Source organism: Eleutherodactylus coqui, chromosome 1 (genome assembly GCF_035609145.1).
Source record: "Eleutherodactylus coqui strain aEleCoq1 chromosome 1, aEleCoq1.hap1, whole genome shotgun sequence".
Lineage (NCBI taxonomy): Eukaryota > Metazoa > Chordata > Amphibia > Anura > Eleutherodactylidae > Eleutherodactylus > Eleutherodactylus coqui.
The window spans coordinates 153,468,498-153,484,846 of NC_089837.1; the positions used below are offsets into that span (position 1 = coordinate 153,468,498).

Consider the following 16,349-nt stretch of genomic DNA (forward strand, 5'->3'; position numbering starts at 1 on the left):
TGCCCCTGGGCAGAGCTTCGCACAATAACCTTCTCTTGGGTGCGGTGAAGTTGCCCCTGTTATTATCACTGTTCACTGGTTGTATAGCTTTCTGCCCCTGGGCAGAGCTTCACACAATACCCTTTCCTTGGATGTGGTGAAGTTGCTGCAGTTATTATTACTGTTTACTGGCTGTATAGCTTTCTGCCCCTAGGCAGAGCGTCGCACAATACCCTTTCCTTGGGTGCAGTGAAGTTGTCGCAGTTACCAGCACTATCCACTGCCTTTCTATTTTTCTCCGACTGCATAAAGTCTCTGTGAGTAGTAAATGACCCCTCCGTATCAGCGCTAGACAGCGGTTTAATTTTTTCCCGTCACAGCATAGAGCCTCCAGTATCTACACGTCTCTGTGTGCGGTAAATTAGCCACAGTTCTCAGTGCTATACGGTGGGGTAATTTATTTTGGCCCTGCTCTATCCTTAATCTGACATGATGAGGAGTAGAGGTAAGGGTCGAGGACATAGACGCGGCCGCGGGCATCCAAGTGAGGGTTTGAGCGCAGGCCGAGGTCCTGGGCAGGTTGCATCACAGCCAGCTGTTGAGGGATTAGGAGAGCGCTCCCCAGCTTTCTATCACAATTTGGGGGTCCTCTTGGTAGACTTTATTACAAGAAGAGCAGTACAAGCAGATCCTGTCGTGGATGGCAGATAATGCGTCCAGCAATATATTAAACCCCCAGTCTTCTACGCAGTCCACTACTCCCAGCCTAGGGACTGCACCTCGGAATCCTCTGGCTACTCCTCTTTTCTCCCAGCCTCGTCACTCCAGGAAAATGACAGATTCTGAGCAGGCAGACTACCAGGAACTGTTCTCAGGTCCCTGCCCAGAGTGGGAAAAAACGGTTCCTCTGTCACATGAGGAGTTTGTCGTGACCGATGCCCAACCTTTGGAAAGTTCCCGGAGTCTGGCTGGGGACTTCCGGCAACTGTCTCAAGAGCTTTTTTATGGATGAGGATGATGAGACACAGTAAGTCCGAGGAAGGAGCGCACAGAGGATTCGGAGAAAGAGCTGCTGGATGATGAGGTGACTGACCCCACCTGGCTTGCTAAGCCCACTGAAGACAGGGCTTCAGAGGGGGAGGCAAGTGCAGCAGCAGGTCAGGTTGGAAGAGGCAGTGGGGTGGCCAGGGGAGAGGCAGGGCTAGAGCAAAGAATCCCCCAACTGTTTCCCACAGCACCCCCTTGCGGCAAGCCTCCACGCAGAGGGCTAGATGTTCAAAGGTGTGGATGTTTTTCACTGAGAGCACAGATGACCGTGGTGTGCAACCTGCGCCGCACCAAGATCAGTTGGAGAGTCCCCACTACCAGCCTTACCCGCATGCACAGGCATATGATGGCCAAGCACCCCACAAGGTGGGACGAAGACCATTGACCACCTCCGGGTCACACCACTGCCTCTTCCCCTGTTCCACAACTTAGCACACAGATGCAATCCCTCTCCCAGGATGCAGGCACGAGCGTCTCCCGGCCTGCACCCACACCCTCACCTTCTCGGTCCTCTACAGCCTCTAGCAATGTCTCCCAGCACAAAATTCATCTGTCGTTAACAAAAGCGTGGAAACGAAAGTGCAAATACGCTGCCACCCACCCGCATGCTCAAGCTTTAAACATGCACATTGCCAAATTAATCAGCCTGGAGATTCTGCCGTACTGGCTTATGGAAACGGTGGCTTTCAAAAACATGATGGCGGCGGCGGTCCCATGCTACTCGGTCCCCGGTCACCACTATTTTTCCTGGTGTGCTGTCCCCATCCAGCACATCTCCCGCAACATTAACCATGCCCTTAACAATGCAGTTACTGGGAAGGTCCACGTAACCATGGACACGTGGACAAGTACTGGCAGGCAAGGCCACTAGATCTCCCAGACAGCACATTACGTGAACTTGGTGGTGGCGTATAATGCCAGCACCTCTGCCACCTCCACCTCTCAATTACAAAGTGTGAGCACGTCGCCAGCAGTCAGTAGCTCGCGGTGCAGCAGCACAGCGGTGGACAAGTGTCAGCAAGCTGCGTTGAAACTAATCAGCTTAGGTGACAAGAGGCACATGGCCCCCGAGTTGTTACAGGGTCTGATGGAGCAAACCAACCTCTGGCTTTCGCTGCTGAGCCTCCAACCGGGCATGGTCGTGTGTGACAATGGCTGTAACCTGGTGGCGGCTCTGCAGCTTAGCAGCCTCACTCACGTGCCATGCCTGGCGCACGTCTTTAATCTGGTGGTTCAGCGGTTTCTGAAAAACTTTACCTGCTCGGCAAGGTGCGCTGCATGTGCGTACATTTCCGCAAGTCCACCACGGATGCTGCCACCCTCAGGACACTGCAATGTCTGATTCAGCTGCCAGAGAATTGACTGCTGTGCGACGTGCCCACTGCTGCAACATGGGCAGCGGAGTGGTAGTCAGCCTCCGCAGTTCTTTACAGAGGAGTGGGCATGGAGGTCCGACATCTGCCAGGTCCTTGGAAACTTTGAAGAGTCTACCCAAATGGTGAGCAGCTATGCAGCCATCATTAACGTTACCATCCTGCTGCTTTGCCTGCTGAGAAATTCGCTGCTTAGCATAAAGGCCGACGCTTTGCGGTTAGAAGAGGAGATGGGGGATGACAGTATGTTGCCTGATAGCCAGACCACCCTCACGTCTATATCTCAGTGGAGGAGGGGGAGGGCATGGAGAAGGAGGAGGGGGAAGAGACTACTGGCCACACTGCAGATGGTACCCATGCTGCTTGCCTGTTATCTGTTCAGCGTGTATGGGCTGAGGAGGAGGAGGAGGAGCATCCTCCTAGTGAGGACAGCGATGTGTTGCGTACTGGGACTCTGGGACACATGGCTGACTTCATGTTAGGCTGCCCTTCCCGTGACCCACGCGTTAGACGCATTCTTGCCAACACGGATTACTGGGTGTACACCCATTCGACCCATGGTATAAGGAGAACCTTTCTACTCTCATTCCAGAAGAAGAAAGGGGTATGAGAGTGATGCAATACCACAGGGCCCTGGTGGAAAAAGTGATGCTAAAGTTCCCATCTGATAGCGCTAGCAGTAGAAGACGCAGTTCAGAGGGCCAACTAGCAGAGGGGGCGCGGGGATCAGGCAGCATGTCCAGCGCAGGCAGGGGAACACTCTCTAAGGCCTTTGCCAGTTTTATGGCTCCCCAGCAAGACTGTGTCACCATTCCCCAGTCAAGACTGAGTCAGAGGGAGCACTGTAAAAAGATGATGAGAGAGTACATAGCCGACCATACCACTATCCTCCGTGATGCCTCTGCTCCATACAACTATTGGGTGTCAAAGCTGGACACATGGCACGAACTTGCACTGTATGCCCTGGAGGTGCTGGCCTGCCCTGCCGCTAGTGTTTTGTCCTGCTGGGAGGATCATCACGGATAAGCATACCCGCCTGTCAACTGACAGCACTGACATGCTTACCCTCATAAAGATGAACAAAGGCTGGATTTCCCCAGACTTCTCTCACGCTGAACTGCCAATTTCTATGCGCCCCCCAAATGCTCTATTTTATCAGCTTTTAAAGTTTTAAAAGTTAAACTTAAACTAATTTTTGTGGAGGGCTGCCTCCAGGCTCTGTTACAAATTGACCAATACTCATCTATACTCTTGGTAAACAAATTTTTACAGGTGTTCACCTATACTATTGGTACACCAATGTTTCACGGGTTTGCCTATACTCTTGCTACAGAAATGTTACTGGGGTCCGCCTATGCTGTGGGTGCACAAAGACTTCCCATTATGGTGTTTTACCTGTCTGGCACAAATACACTGACTGACTAGGGTAGAAATGTGGGCTGAGGTACTTGGCGGGGTGAAACTCTGCCATGTTTGGGCACTCTGTTTTCCTCATGTGTAATACCATCTTTAAGTTCTTTGGGCTCGCGTATGCTGTGGGTGCACAAAGACTTCCCATCGCGGTGTTTTACCGGTCTGGCAGAAATACACTGACTGACTAGGGTAGAAATGTGGGCCGAGGTACTTGGCAGGGTGAAACTCTGCCATGTTTGGGCACTCTGATTTCTTCCTGTGTAATACCATCTTCGTGCACCCACAGCATAGGTGAGCCCAAGGAACTCAAAGACTTCCCATTGTGATGTTGAGCTATCTGACACCTACACAGAATGAATTGTGTGGGGACACATGAATTTCCCATTGCGATGTAACTCATGGCACCTTGGATCACAGAAGGAGGAGACTGGGACACTCACGTGCTTCCCACACAAAGTATTGCTGCATTGTGGAGATGTGTAGAAGTGCTGGCATCTGAGTCCCCTTTTATGACTACATTTGAGGCTCCTGACAATTTTGTGATGGAGGTGGCACGAGATTGGAATGATGATCAAACGTCAATTTATCATCAATTCTCAGCAGCATTGTGAGCTATCGCCCACACTTTCAAAGAGGGTCGCTGCCTGGCCCTGCCAACCCTCTGCAGTGTGTGCCTCTGGTTCCTCCTCATCCAGTTTGCGCTTATAAATAGACATGAGTGTGGTGTGGCTATGAAGCGAGCATGTGGCATGAAGGCAGCTGAATGCTGCGCAGGGAAACTTTTGTGTGTGCTGTTGATGCAGGGTCGTGTGGGGGGTTGGACAGCAATGCCAGCATGTAACCCAGGAGAAGAGGCAGCGGTGTCACCCACAGGCAGTGATTGTCAGATGCCATGCATGCTGCCTCTGCCCTTCCCTAGCCGTTTCTGTGGTGTTTCCATGACTTTCTGATGTTTTGTGTTTGACAAGTCATCACCTTTGCGGAGCATCGGTCCCATACAAAAATGCTTGAGTCCCCCATTGACTTCAATGGAGTTCGTTACTCGAAACGAGCTCTCGAGCATTATAAAAAGTTCGACTCGAGCAACGAGCACCCAAACATTTTGATGCCCGCTCATCTCTACACAAGACTACCTCAAAATTTTAGCAGGCAGTGCAACTAAACTGAAATCCTTCATTATAGCTGCCTGTAATGAAGTAGAACTAAACAGCATGATTATAAGTGTCAGACAAGTACAATACTACCCAAAGATAATGATGACTAAAGAAAACAGCGTCACTACTGCATTAATGAAAGCCTTTTATATTAAAAGGGAAGTAGTGGAGTGTGACCTAACATTTCTGGGCTTATTGGTCTTGGAAAATCGACTTAAACCAGAAACCAATTCAGCACTACAGGAACTCATAGAAGCCAATATCAGGGTTGCAATGGTCACAGGTATGTTTTTGCTAAATTTCTTTTACTTTGGAAAACTAACTTTAAAAAAAATTCCCTACCTCTGTACTATTAAATTCTCATGTATGATATCCAGTATGAAGCCTTTCCCTTTACTCCACAGCTATCTATGCTGTAGACCGATTCTTCTTTCTAAGTCTCAAATAGGAAGTTGCTACAATTGTTTGTCTTGGTCCTGTTCACTGTATCTACAAGCCTGTTAGCTCTCATTGCACTCTATCCCCTTTCAAGTTATCATTTAATGTGATCAGTATCTTTCTATGGAAAACATATAGTATAATACTGTAGGGTCATGACAGTTCTCTTATTTGGACTATAAGATCCTGGGTAAGAGCGCGGAAGAAGATTTTTCTACCTCTTTGAGTGCTTTTCCCCCCCATCTTTGGTATTATACCTGTTGGGGTCTTTCTTCCTGCGGCATCTCCTGGACGTAAAAGAATTCTCATGGATCTTATATTTGACAAGCATACTAGGATCATCAGTGCAAGCGGGCACACCTCTAATAATTTAGGGGCCCCGCTTTGCACCAGGTGAGTAAAACCTTATTGTGGTTCTATCAGATTGTGTGGTGGCATTCATCTTCACTATATTATCTATGGAAAACATTGGGAAGTTACTGTATCTAAAATACAAATACAACATTTTTCCAGTATCATAGTGACAAGGTCTGATTTAGAAATCAGGCACTCTACAAAACTTGCGTGTGCGTGGCATCTGACACTATGCTATTTGCATAGTGAAGTGTTGCCATTCACTCTGAATGGATGGGCAACCTATGCAGACAGTGTAGCCACATTAGTGCAACTCAGGAGCTCATTAATGTGAGATGCGTTGCTGATGCTGCACCAGTAGCTCTAAACCTACATAGTCAGGTAATTACATTAAGACAAAATGTGATGGTTGTACATAGATATACAATGGAAAGGCTATTGTGCAGTTTATTGCAATATACATAGAGGTAAATAATCATCCCTCTTCTTATAATAACATAAACACATACCTCAGCATTCATGAACATTTACTATATTAATAAAATTGCACAACTGCTTGTACTAATGACATAAAAATGCAAAGTTCTTTTAATATACATTTTGATCAAAACATGTGGGCCCACATTTTCCATGTCTTGTCAGAACGTATTGGATGGCTTCCTAGCTCTATAGGCAAAAAGCCTCCAAATGAATGTGAAAGCTAGAAACCGGGTTATATACACTCACTCAAGCACCTTGGACAGATGGGTGAATGGAGTGCATGACAAAAGTGAGGACAGTCACTTCATCCTATACTATCTCTCATGTCTTATTGTTTTTATAGGCGATAACCTTCAGACAGCTGTGACTGTTGGTAAAAAATCAGGGATGATTCCTTCTAACACTAGCATAATTATGTTGGAAGCCTGTGAACCTGAGAAAAATATTCCTGCTTCAGTTACTTGGAAATCTTTGACTGAAAGTCAAGCAAATGGAAACCATTCAAAGGCTAAAGTATGTAATATATTGTATGCAATATGTAGTATGTAATATGTAATCCTTCTTTGCCTCTCATTTTACTAACTTCCCCATCTCACTCTCAGACCACAATCTCCTCTCCCTCTCCATTAGCACCCCAACATCTCCCCAGACTCCCCCCATCTATTGCACCTCCAGGAACTTCCAGACCATCCACACCCAACAGTTTACCAAGACCCTACAACCCTTCCTGTCCCCCATCTCTCTCCTCTCATGCCTCAACTTGGCCACCGAACACTACTCCACCACCCTCAAACGCTATCTGGATGAAACATCACCCCCCATGACCAGAGCCGTCAACCACAGACCACAAAAATCATGACTCATGCACCAAACGCATTTTATCTTTTGCTCCAGATCAGCTGAACAGCTTTGGCGTAAATCCAAACAGTCTGTGGACTTCATCCACTTCAAATTTACGCTTAAAACCTACAAGCCCACCCTCCACCATGCCATACAAGTCTACTTCACCTCCCTTGTCTCTTCATTATCCCACAACCCCAGACAACTCTATCCATTCTCTTTTTAGCCCTCCCATAATGGCCCTCATGACAGACCTCAGTGCTGGAGAGCTAACCACATATTTCAAAGAAAAAATTTAAATTAGCCGTAAAGAATTCCCCAAACATTACACAGCTAGCCCCGACCCTGACCTTTTCAGCCCTACTCCCATCACACACTCACTGTTTGTACTTGAACCAACGATAAAGGAAGAAGTCTCTACACTGCTTTCCGCTGCTCGCCCCCCTTTCCCTCTCCCATGACTCCCTATGATCCATCTCCCTGGCTGTCATCACCCTCCTCACCACCATTTTCAACCTTTTCCTTCTACTGCTATTTTCCCTTTCTCTTTCAAACACTCCATCATATACCCTCTGCTAAAGAAACCATCCCTCGACCTGACTGAGACTGTCAACTACCAACCTATCTCTAACCTCCCTTCCTCTCCAAACTACTTGAATGTCTAATCCCACCTTACTCGCTATCTTTCTGACAACTCTCTCCTCAAATCCCTCCAGTCCAGTTTCCGCCCCTCCACTTGACTGAAACCGCACTCACAAAAGTGTCTAACGATCTGATAATGGCCAAGTTGAGGGTCGACTACTCACAACTAATCCTTCTTCACCAGTCTATTGCATTTAATTCTGTCAAACTTAACCTCTTCCTTGCTATGTTTTGCTCTATCGGCCTAAAGGACACTGTTCTCTCCTTGTTCTACTCCTTTTTTTGAAATTCAAAGATGTCCAGCAGTGCCATCTGCCCAAAACTGACAGAAATCAGCGGGACACAGGTACACTTATCTACTGTTCTGAGAAGTCTGGCCAGAAGTTGTCTTCATGGAAAATTGCAGTCAAAAAGCCATATCTTCGACCAAGAAACTAAATGACTCAATATGCACAAAAACAGGAACTAGGCACAGAAAAATTGTAGTCGTTGCTCTGGACTGAGGAGTCAAAACATTAAATGTTTGACTGTATCAGAAGACAGTTTATTCACTAAAGGGCTGGAGAGCAGTAACATAGTCTGCAGAAAACTGGGGATTTCTTGCCAGTTTGAAGCTGCATTTCAGCAAATGACGTTGGGAAATGGTCAGGACTCATGGTGTCTGCAATGCTGAGAAATGCAGGAAAATGATATACCATCATGCAATACCATCAGGGCTTATTCAGACGATTGTATTTACACAGGTATTTAGCCACATTAAAAAATCACCAAAAAAATGAGACCGTGCGAAGCATGGATTCCAATGAGTTCATTCAGATGAATAATTTTTAGATATGTAAAAAAAATTGCATTGGGAAAATTAGCACATACGTGACAGTATTCGGTCACCGGTTTTATACGACGAGTGAAAGGATAAGTCTTGCCCTATCTTTTGCCAAACTACACAGCAAGCTCCAATAGACTTCTATGTAAATTGGAAAAAAGGGAGGAGGAGGGAGTTACCCTGCGTACAATGCTGGAAAATGGAGATACCTTGCCCTAATAAAGCATTAATTGTCTTTCTTAGGATTTCTGCCGATCGTTGGTTTTTATCGCTACTACATATTTTTGTGCCTATACACAGCAGTGCCCTATGCGACTGCCATGAAATACGCGAATTAAGATTGTGATTCGATGGCATCAGATCTTCATTAACCCCTAGAGCAGTGCGGTTGGACTTGGATGACCCTGAAGGTCCCTTCCAACTCTACCATTCTATGATTCTATGATAATACAGCGCATACATTGTTAATGATCTCTCCTACTTTTCATTGTTGCACTTGAATGTCAGTCCAGTGATCTAGAAAATATGGCCTGACATACCTGATTCTGCAGTTGTCAGAATTTCACTGAAATTAAGAAAATAAGTGCATTAGAGCACAGTATGTACCAAAATACAATATGCACTTACTCTATAAAGACTGGAATTAGAAATGAGCGAACGTACTCGTCCGAGCTTGATACTCGTTCGAGTATTAGCGTGTTCGAGATGCTCGTTACTCGTAACGAGTACCACGCGATGTTCGGGTTACTTTCACTTTCCTCTCTGAGACGTTAGCGCGCTTTTCTGGCCAATTGAAAGACAGGGAAGGCATTACAACTTCCCCCTGCGACGTTCAAGCCCTATACCACCCCCCTGCAGTGAGTGGCTGGGGAGATCAGGTGTCACCCGAGTATAAAAATCGGCCCCTCCCGCGGCTCGCCTCAGATGCATTGTGACAGAGATCAGGGACAGTGGTATCGTGTTGGAGCTGCTGTAGGGAGAGTGTTAGGAGTTAGTGTAGGCTTCAAGAACCCCAACGGTCCTTCTTAGGGCCACATCTAACAGTGTGCAGTAGTGTGGAGGCTGCTTTTAGCAGTGTTGCACTTTTTTTTTTTTTTTGGTATATCGGCCGTGCAGAGCATTGCACCCTGCAGTAATAGTCCAGGGACAGAAGTGTGGAGGCAGGGAGAGCGTTAGGAGTTAGTGTAGGCTTCAAGAACCCCAACGGTCCTTCTTAGGGCCACATCTAACTGTGTGCAGTAGTGTGGAGGCTGCTTTTAGCAGTGTTGCACTTTTTTTTTTTTTTGGTATATCGGCCGTGCAGAGCATTGCGCCCTGCAGTAATACTCCAGGGAGAGAATTGTGTAGGCAGGGCCAGAAGACATATATTATAGATTGAATATACGCAGTGGTCCTTTGGAAAAAAATCTTGAAAAAAAATCTATTTGGGCTGCCTGTCACTGTGCTCAGTGTTCTGGGTCCGTGTGTGCTGGGGGTAGTAGTTCTCCAAATAAATACGCAGCCAGCTGAGTGTTACAGCAGGCTTGCGCCAAATTATTTCCTGGCTCGGAAATCACCGGTCTGTTGCAGTTAATAACAGTGCAACACTGCAGTTCCGTCACACAGTCTAGGGAGAGAATTGTGTAGGCAGGGCCAGAAGACATATATTATAGATTGAATATACGCAGTGGTCCTTTGGAAAAAAATCTTGAAACAAATCTATTTGGGCTGCCTGTCACTGTGCTCAGTGTTCTGGGTCTGTGTCTGCTGGGGGTAGTAGTTCTCCAGATAAATATGCAGCCAGCTAAGTGTTACAGCAGGCTTGCGCCAAATTATTTCCTGGCTCTGAAATCACCGGTCTGTTGCAGTTAATAACAGTGCAACACTGCAGTTCCGTCACACAGTCTAGGGAGAGAATTGTGTAGGCAGGGCCAGAAGACATATATTATAGATTGAATATACGCAGTGGTCCTTTGGAAAAAAATCTTGAAAGAAAATCTATTTGGGCTGCCTGTCACTCTGCTCAGTGTTCTGGGTCTGTGTCTGCTGGGTGTAGTAGTTCTACAGATAAATAAGCAGCCAGCTAAGTGTTACAGCAGGCTTGCGGCAAATTATTTCCTGGCGTTCCGTAAGCGAACTCAGCCTCCAACCACAGGCGAATAAGCGGCACATTTAATTACAGTGTTGTGTTTCTGCATTACTGGTAATACAGCATGCTGAGATGTAGGCCTAGAGGACGGGGGCGCGGCCGAGGACGCGGAGGCCCTAGTCCGGTTGTGGGCACAGGCCGAGCTCCTGATCCAGGTGTATCGCAGCCGACTGCTGCGGGATTAGGAGAGAGGCACGTTTCTGGCGTCCCCACATTCATAGCACAATTAATGGGTCCACGCTGTAGACCTTTATTAGAAAATGAGCAGTGTGAGCAGGTCCTGTCGTGGATGGCAGAAAGTGCTTCCAGCAACCTATCGTCCACCCAGAGTTCTGCGCCGTCCACTGCTGCAACTCAGAATCCTCTGGCTGCTGCTCCTCCTTCCTCCCAGCCTCCTCACTCCATGAAAATGAGACATTCTGAGGAGCGGGCAGATTCCCAGGAACTGTTCTCGGGCCCCTGCTCAGATTGGGCAGCAGTGGTTCCTCTCCCACCAGAAGAGTTTATCGTGACTGATCCCCAACCATTGCAAAGTTCCCGGGGTCCGGGGGATGAGGCTGGGGATTTCCGGCAACTGTCTCAAGACCTTTCAGTGGGTGAGGAGGCCGATGACGATGAGACACAGTTGTCTATCAGTGAGGTAGTAGTAAGGGCATTAAGTCCGAGGGAGGAGCGCACCGAGGATTCTGAGGAAGAGCAGCAGGACAATGAGGTGACTGACCCCACCTGGTTTGCTATGCCTACTGAGGACAGGTCTTCAGAGGGGGAGGCAAGGCAGCAGCAGGGCAGGTTGCAAGAGGCAGTGCGGTGGCCAGGGGTAGAGGCAGGGCCAGACCGAATAATCCACCAACTGTTTCCCAAAGCGCCCCTTCGCGCCATGCCACCCTGCAGAGGCCGAGGTGCTCAAAGGTCTGGCAGTTTTTCACTGAGAGTGCAGACGACCGACGAATTGTGGTGTGCAACCTTTGTCGCGCCAAGATCAGCCGGGGAGCCACCACCACCAGCCTCACCACCACCAGCATGCGCAGACATATGATGGCCAAGCACCCCACAAGGTGGGACGAAGGCCGTTCACCGCCTCCGGTTTGCACCGCTGCCTCTCCCCCTGTGCCCCAACCTGCCACTGAGATCCAACCCCGCTCTGAGGACACAGGCACTACCGTCTCCTGGCCTGCACCCACACCCTCACCTCCGCTGTCCTCGGCCCCATCCAGCAATGTCTGTTAGCGCAGAGTCCAGCCGTCGCTAGCGCAAGTGTTGGAGCGCAAGCGCAAGTACGCCGCCACGCACCCGCACGCTCAAGCGTTAAACGTGCACGTAGCCAAATTTATCAGCCTGGAGATGCTGCCGTATAGGGTTGTGGAAACGGAGTCCTTCAAAAGTATGATGGCGGCGGCGGCCCCGCGCTACTCAGTTCCCAGTCGCCACTACTTTTCCCGATGTGCCGTCCCAGCCCTGCACGACCACGTCTCCCGCAACATTGTACGCGCCCTCACCAACGCGGTTACTGCCAAGGTCCACTTAACAACGGACACGTGGACAAGCACAGGCGGGCAGGGCCACTATATCTCCCTGATGGCACATTGGGTGAATTTAGTGGAGGCTGGGACAGAGTCAGAGCCTGGGACCGCTCACGTCCTACCCACCCCCAGAATTGCGGGCCCCAGCTCGGTGGTGGTATCTGCGGCGGTGTATGCTTCCTCCACTAAAGCTCCTTCCTCCTCCTCCTCCTCCTCCAACGGAACCTCTGTCTCGCAATCAAGATGTGTCAGCAGCAGCAGCACGTCGCCAGCAGTCGGTGTCGCGCGTCGTGGCAGCACAGCGGTGGGCAAGCGTCAGCAGGCCGTGCTGAAACTACTCAGCTTAGGAGATAAGAGGCACACGTCCCACGAACTGCTGCAGGGTCTGACAGAGCAGACCGACCGCTGGCTTGCGCCGCTGAGCCTCCAACCGGGCATGGTCGTGTGTGACAATGGCCGTAACCTGGTGGCGGCTCTGCACCTCGGCAGCCTCACGCACGTGCCATGCCTGGCCCACGTCTTTAATTTGGTGGTTCAGCGCTTTCTGAAAAGCTACCCATGCTTGTCAGACCTGCTCGGAAAGGTGCGCCGGCTCTGCGCACATTTCCGCAAGTCCCACACGGACGCTGCCACCCTGCGCACCCTGCAACATCGGTTTAATCTGCCAGTGCACCGACTGCTGTGCGACGTGCCTACACCGTGGAACTCTATGCTCCACATGTTGGCCAGGCTCTATGAGCAGCGTAGAGCTATAGTGGAATACCAACTCCAACATGGGCAGCGCAGTGGGAGTCAGCCTCCTCAATTATTTTCAGAAGAGTGGGCCTGGTTGGCAGACATCTGCCAGGTCCTTTGAAACTTTGAGGAGTCTACCCAGGTGGTGAGCGGCGATGCTGCAATCATTAGCGTCACCATTCCTCTGCTATGCATCTTGAGAAGTTCCCTGCAAAGCATAAAGGCAGACGCTTTGCACTCAGAAACAGAGCCGGGGGAAGACAGTATGTCGCTGGATAGTCAGAGCACCCTCCTGTCTATATCTCAGCGCGGTGAGGAGGAGGAGGAGGAAGATGAGGAGGAGGGGAAAGATACAGCTTGGCCCACTGGTGAGGGTACACATGCTGCTGGCCTGTCATCCTTTCAGCGTGTATGGCCAGAGGAGGAGGAGGAGGAGAAGGAGGAGGAGGATCCTGTTAGTGATCTTCCTAGTGAGGACAGCCATATGTTGCGTACAGGTACCCTGGCACACATGGCTGACTTCATGTTAGGATGCCTTTCTCGTGACCCTCGCGTTACACGCATTCTGGCCACTACGGATTACTGGGTGTACACACTGCTCGACCCACGGTATAAGGAGAACCTTTCCACTCTCACACCCGAAGAGGAAAGGGGTTCGAGACTGTTGCTATACCACAGGACCATGGCGGACAAACTGATGGTAAAATTCCCATACGACAGCGCTAGTGGCCGAAGGCGCAGTTCCGAGGGCCAGGTAGCAGGGGAGGCGCGGAGATCAGGCAGCATGTACAGCACAGGCAGGCCAACACTCTTTAAGGCCCTGGACAGCTTTATGGCTCCCCAGCAAGAATGTGTCACCGCTCCCCAGTCACGGCTGAGTCGGCGGGAGCACTGTAAAAGGATGGTGAGGGAGTACGTAGCCGATCGCACGACCGTCCTCCGTGACGCCTCTGCCCCCTACAACTACTGGGTGTCGAAGCTGGACACGTGGCCTGAACTCGCGCTGTATGCCCTGGAGGTGCTTGCTTGTCCTGCGGCTAGCGTCTTGTCAGAGAGGGTGTTTAGTGCGGCTGGGGGATCATCACAGATAAGCGTACCCGCCTGTCAACCGTCAGTGCCGACAGGCTAACACTCATCAAGATGAACAAAGCCTGGATTTCCCCAGACTTCTCTTCTCCACCAGCGGACAGCAGCGATACCTAAGCAATACGTAGGCTGCACCCGCGGATGGAAGCATTGTTCTGTATCCCCATCAAAAACGGGGACCTTTTCGCTTCATCAATCTGTGTATAATATTCCTCCTCCTCCTCCTGCTCCTCCTCCTGAAACCTCACATAATCACGCCGAACGGGCAATTTTTCTTAGGCCCACAAGGCTCAGTCATATAATTTTTCTAAACAATTTTTATACGTTTCAATGCTCATTAAAGCGTTGAAACTTTCACCTCCACCAATTTTTATTTTAACTGGGCTGCCTCCTGGCCTAGTTACCAATTAAGCCACATTAACCAAAGCGATTAATGGGTTTCACCTGCCCTCTTGGCTGGCCATGGCCAATTTTTCTGATGTACATTAGTACTGTTGATACAGCAATTTTTGTGGGCCCTCGCCTACAGTGTAATCAAATTAATTTTTAGCCCACCTGCATTACAGCTGACGTTACATCCGCTGTGTTGGGCAATGCAATGGGATATTTTTATGTACCGCCGGTGGCTTCCTGGCACCCACCCATGCTGTGGGTCCACAGGGAGTTGTAAATGCATCTGTTTCCACTTCTAAAGAACCCCAGTCTGACTGGGGCATGCAGTGTGGGCCGAAGCCCACCTGCATTAAACATGACAATACTACCTCAGCTGTGATGGGCAATGCAATGGGATATTTGTATGTACCGCCGGTGGGTTCCAGGGAGCCACCCATGCTGTGGGTCCACAGGGAGTTGTAAATGCATCTGTGTCCACTTCTAAAGAACCCCAGTCTGACTGGGGCATGCAGTGTGGGCCGAAGCCCACCTGCATTAAACATGACATTACCTCAGCTGTGATGGGCAATGCAATGGGATATATTTATGTACCGCCGGTGGCTTCCTGGCACCCACCCATGCTGTGGGTCCACAGGGAGTTGTAACTACATGTGTCCACTTCTAAAGAACCCCAGTCTGACTGGGGCATGCAGTGTGGGCCGAAGCCCACCTGCATTAAACATGACATTATTACCTCAGCTGTGATGGGCAATGCAATAAGATATTTTTATGTACCGCCGGTGGGTTCCAGGGAGCCACCCATGCTGTGGGTCCACAGGGAGTTGTAAATGCATCTGTGTCCACTTCTAAAGAACCCCAGTCTGACTGGGGCATGCAGTGTGGGCCGAAGCCCTCCTGCATTTCATCTGACGTTAGCTCTGCTGTCCAGGGCACTGCAATGGGATACATTTATATACAGCGGGTGGGTTCCAGGGAGCCACCCATGCTGTGGGTGCACACGGAATTCCCATTGCGGAGTTGTACCTGCCTGTGACTATTTATAAAAAACCGCGGTCTGACTGGGGCATGCAGACACCTTGACAGAATGAATAGTGTGTGGCACATAGGTTCCTTATTGCTATGCCCACGTGTGCAGCTCCAGATGGAGGTGGCACAGGATTGGATTTCTCATTGCTTCTGTACAGCATTGTGGACTACCGCCCCGCCCCTTTTAAAGAGGGTCGCTGCCTTGCCGTGCCAACCCTCTGCAGTGTGTGCCTGCGGTTCCTCTGGCAGGAGCACATATAAATAGACATGAGTGTGGCGTGGCATGAGGGCAGCTGAAGGCTGCGCAGGGACAGTTTGGTGTGCGCTGTGGACACTGGGTCGTGCGGGGGGGGGGGGGGGGGGGTTGGTCAGCATGTAACCCAGGAGAAGTGGCAGTGGAGTGTCATGCAGGCAGTGATTGTGCTTTGTTGGAGGTAGTGTGGTGCCTAGCTAAGGTATGCATTGCTAATGAGGGCTTTTCAGAAGTAAAAGTTGTTGGGGGGGGGGCACTCTTGCCGCTATTGTGGCTTAATAGTGGGACCTGTGAACTTGAGATGCAGCCCAACATGTAGCCCATCGCCTGCCCTATCCGTTGCTGTGTCGTTCCCATCACTTTCTTGAATTGCCCCGATTTTCACAAATGAAAACCTTAGCGAGCATCGGCGATATACAAAAATGCTCGGGTCGCCCATTGACTTCAATGGGGTTCGTTATTCGAAACGAACCCTCGAGCATCGCGAAAAGTTTGTCTCGAGTAACGAGCACCCGAGCATTTTGGTGCTCGCTCATCTCTAACTGGAATACTAAACAGAATGACCGAAACCGCTGGCACGTACCTGAAACAAATTTAAAAAAATAAAAAAATAAAAAAAATATATATATATATATATATATATATATATATATATATTGGATGTT

At 49.5% G+C, this 16,349-nt stretch overlaps 1 protein-coding gene across 1 annotated transcript in view; it reads left to right on the top strand.

Annotated features, from left to right (window-relative positions):
* The window catches only part of LOC136627047 (probable cation-transporting ATPase 13A5), a 159,600-nt gene that overhangs the window by 82,851 nt on the left and 60,400 nt on the right, over positions 1 to 16,349 (top strand). Inside the window, exons 18-19 of the mRNA XM_066601998.1 lie at positions 5,125 to 5,249; positions 6,582 to 6,751. Of these exons, the coding sequence (XP_066458095.1) occupies positions 5,125 to 5,249; positions 6,582 to 6,751 (295 nt within the window). The remainder of the gene's footprint in view (positions 1 to 5,124; positions 5,250 to 6,581; positions 6,752 to 16,349) is intronic.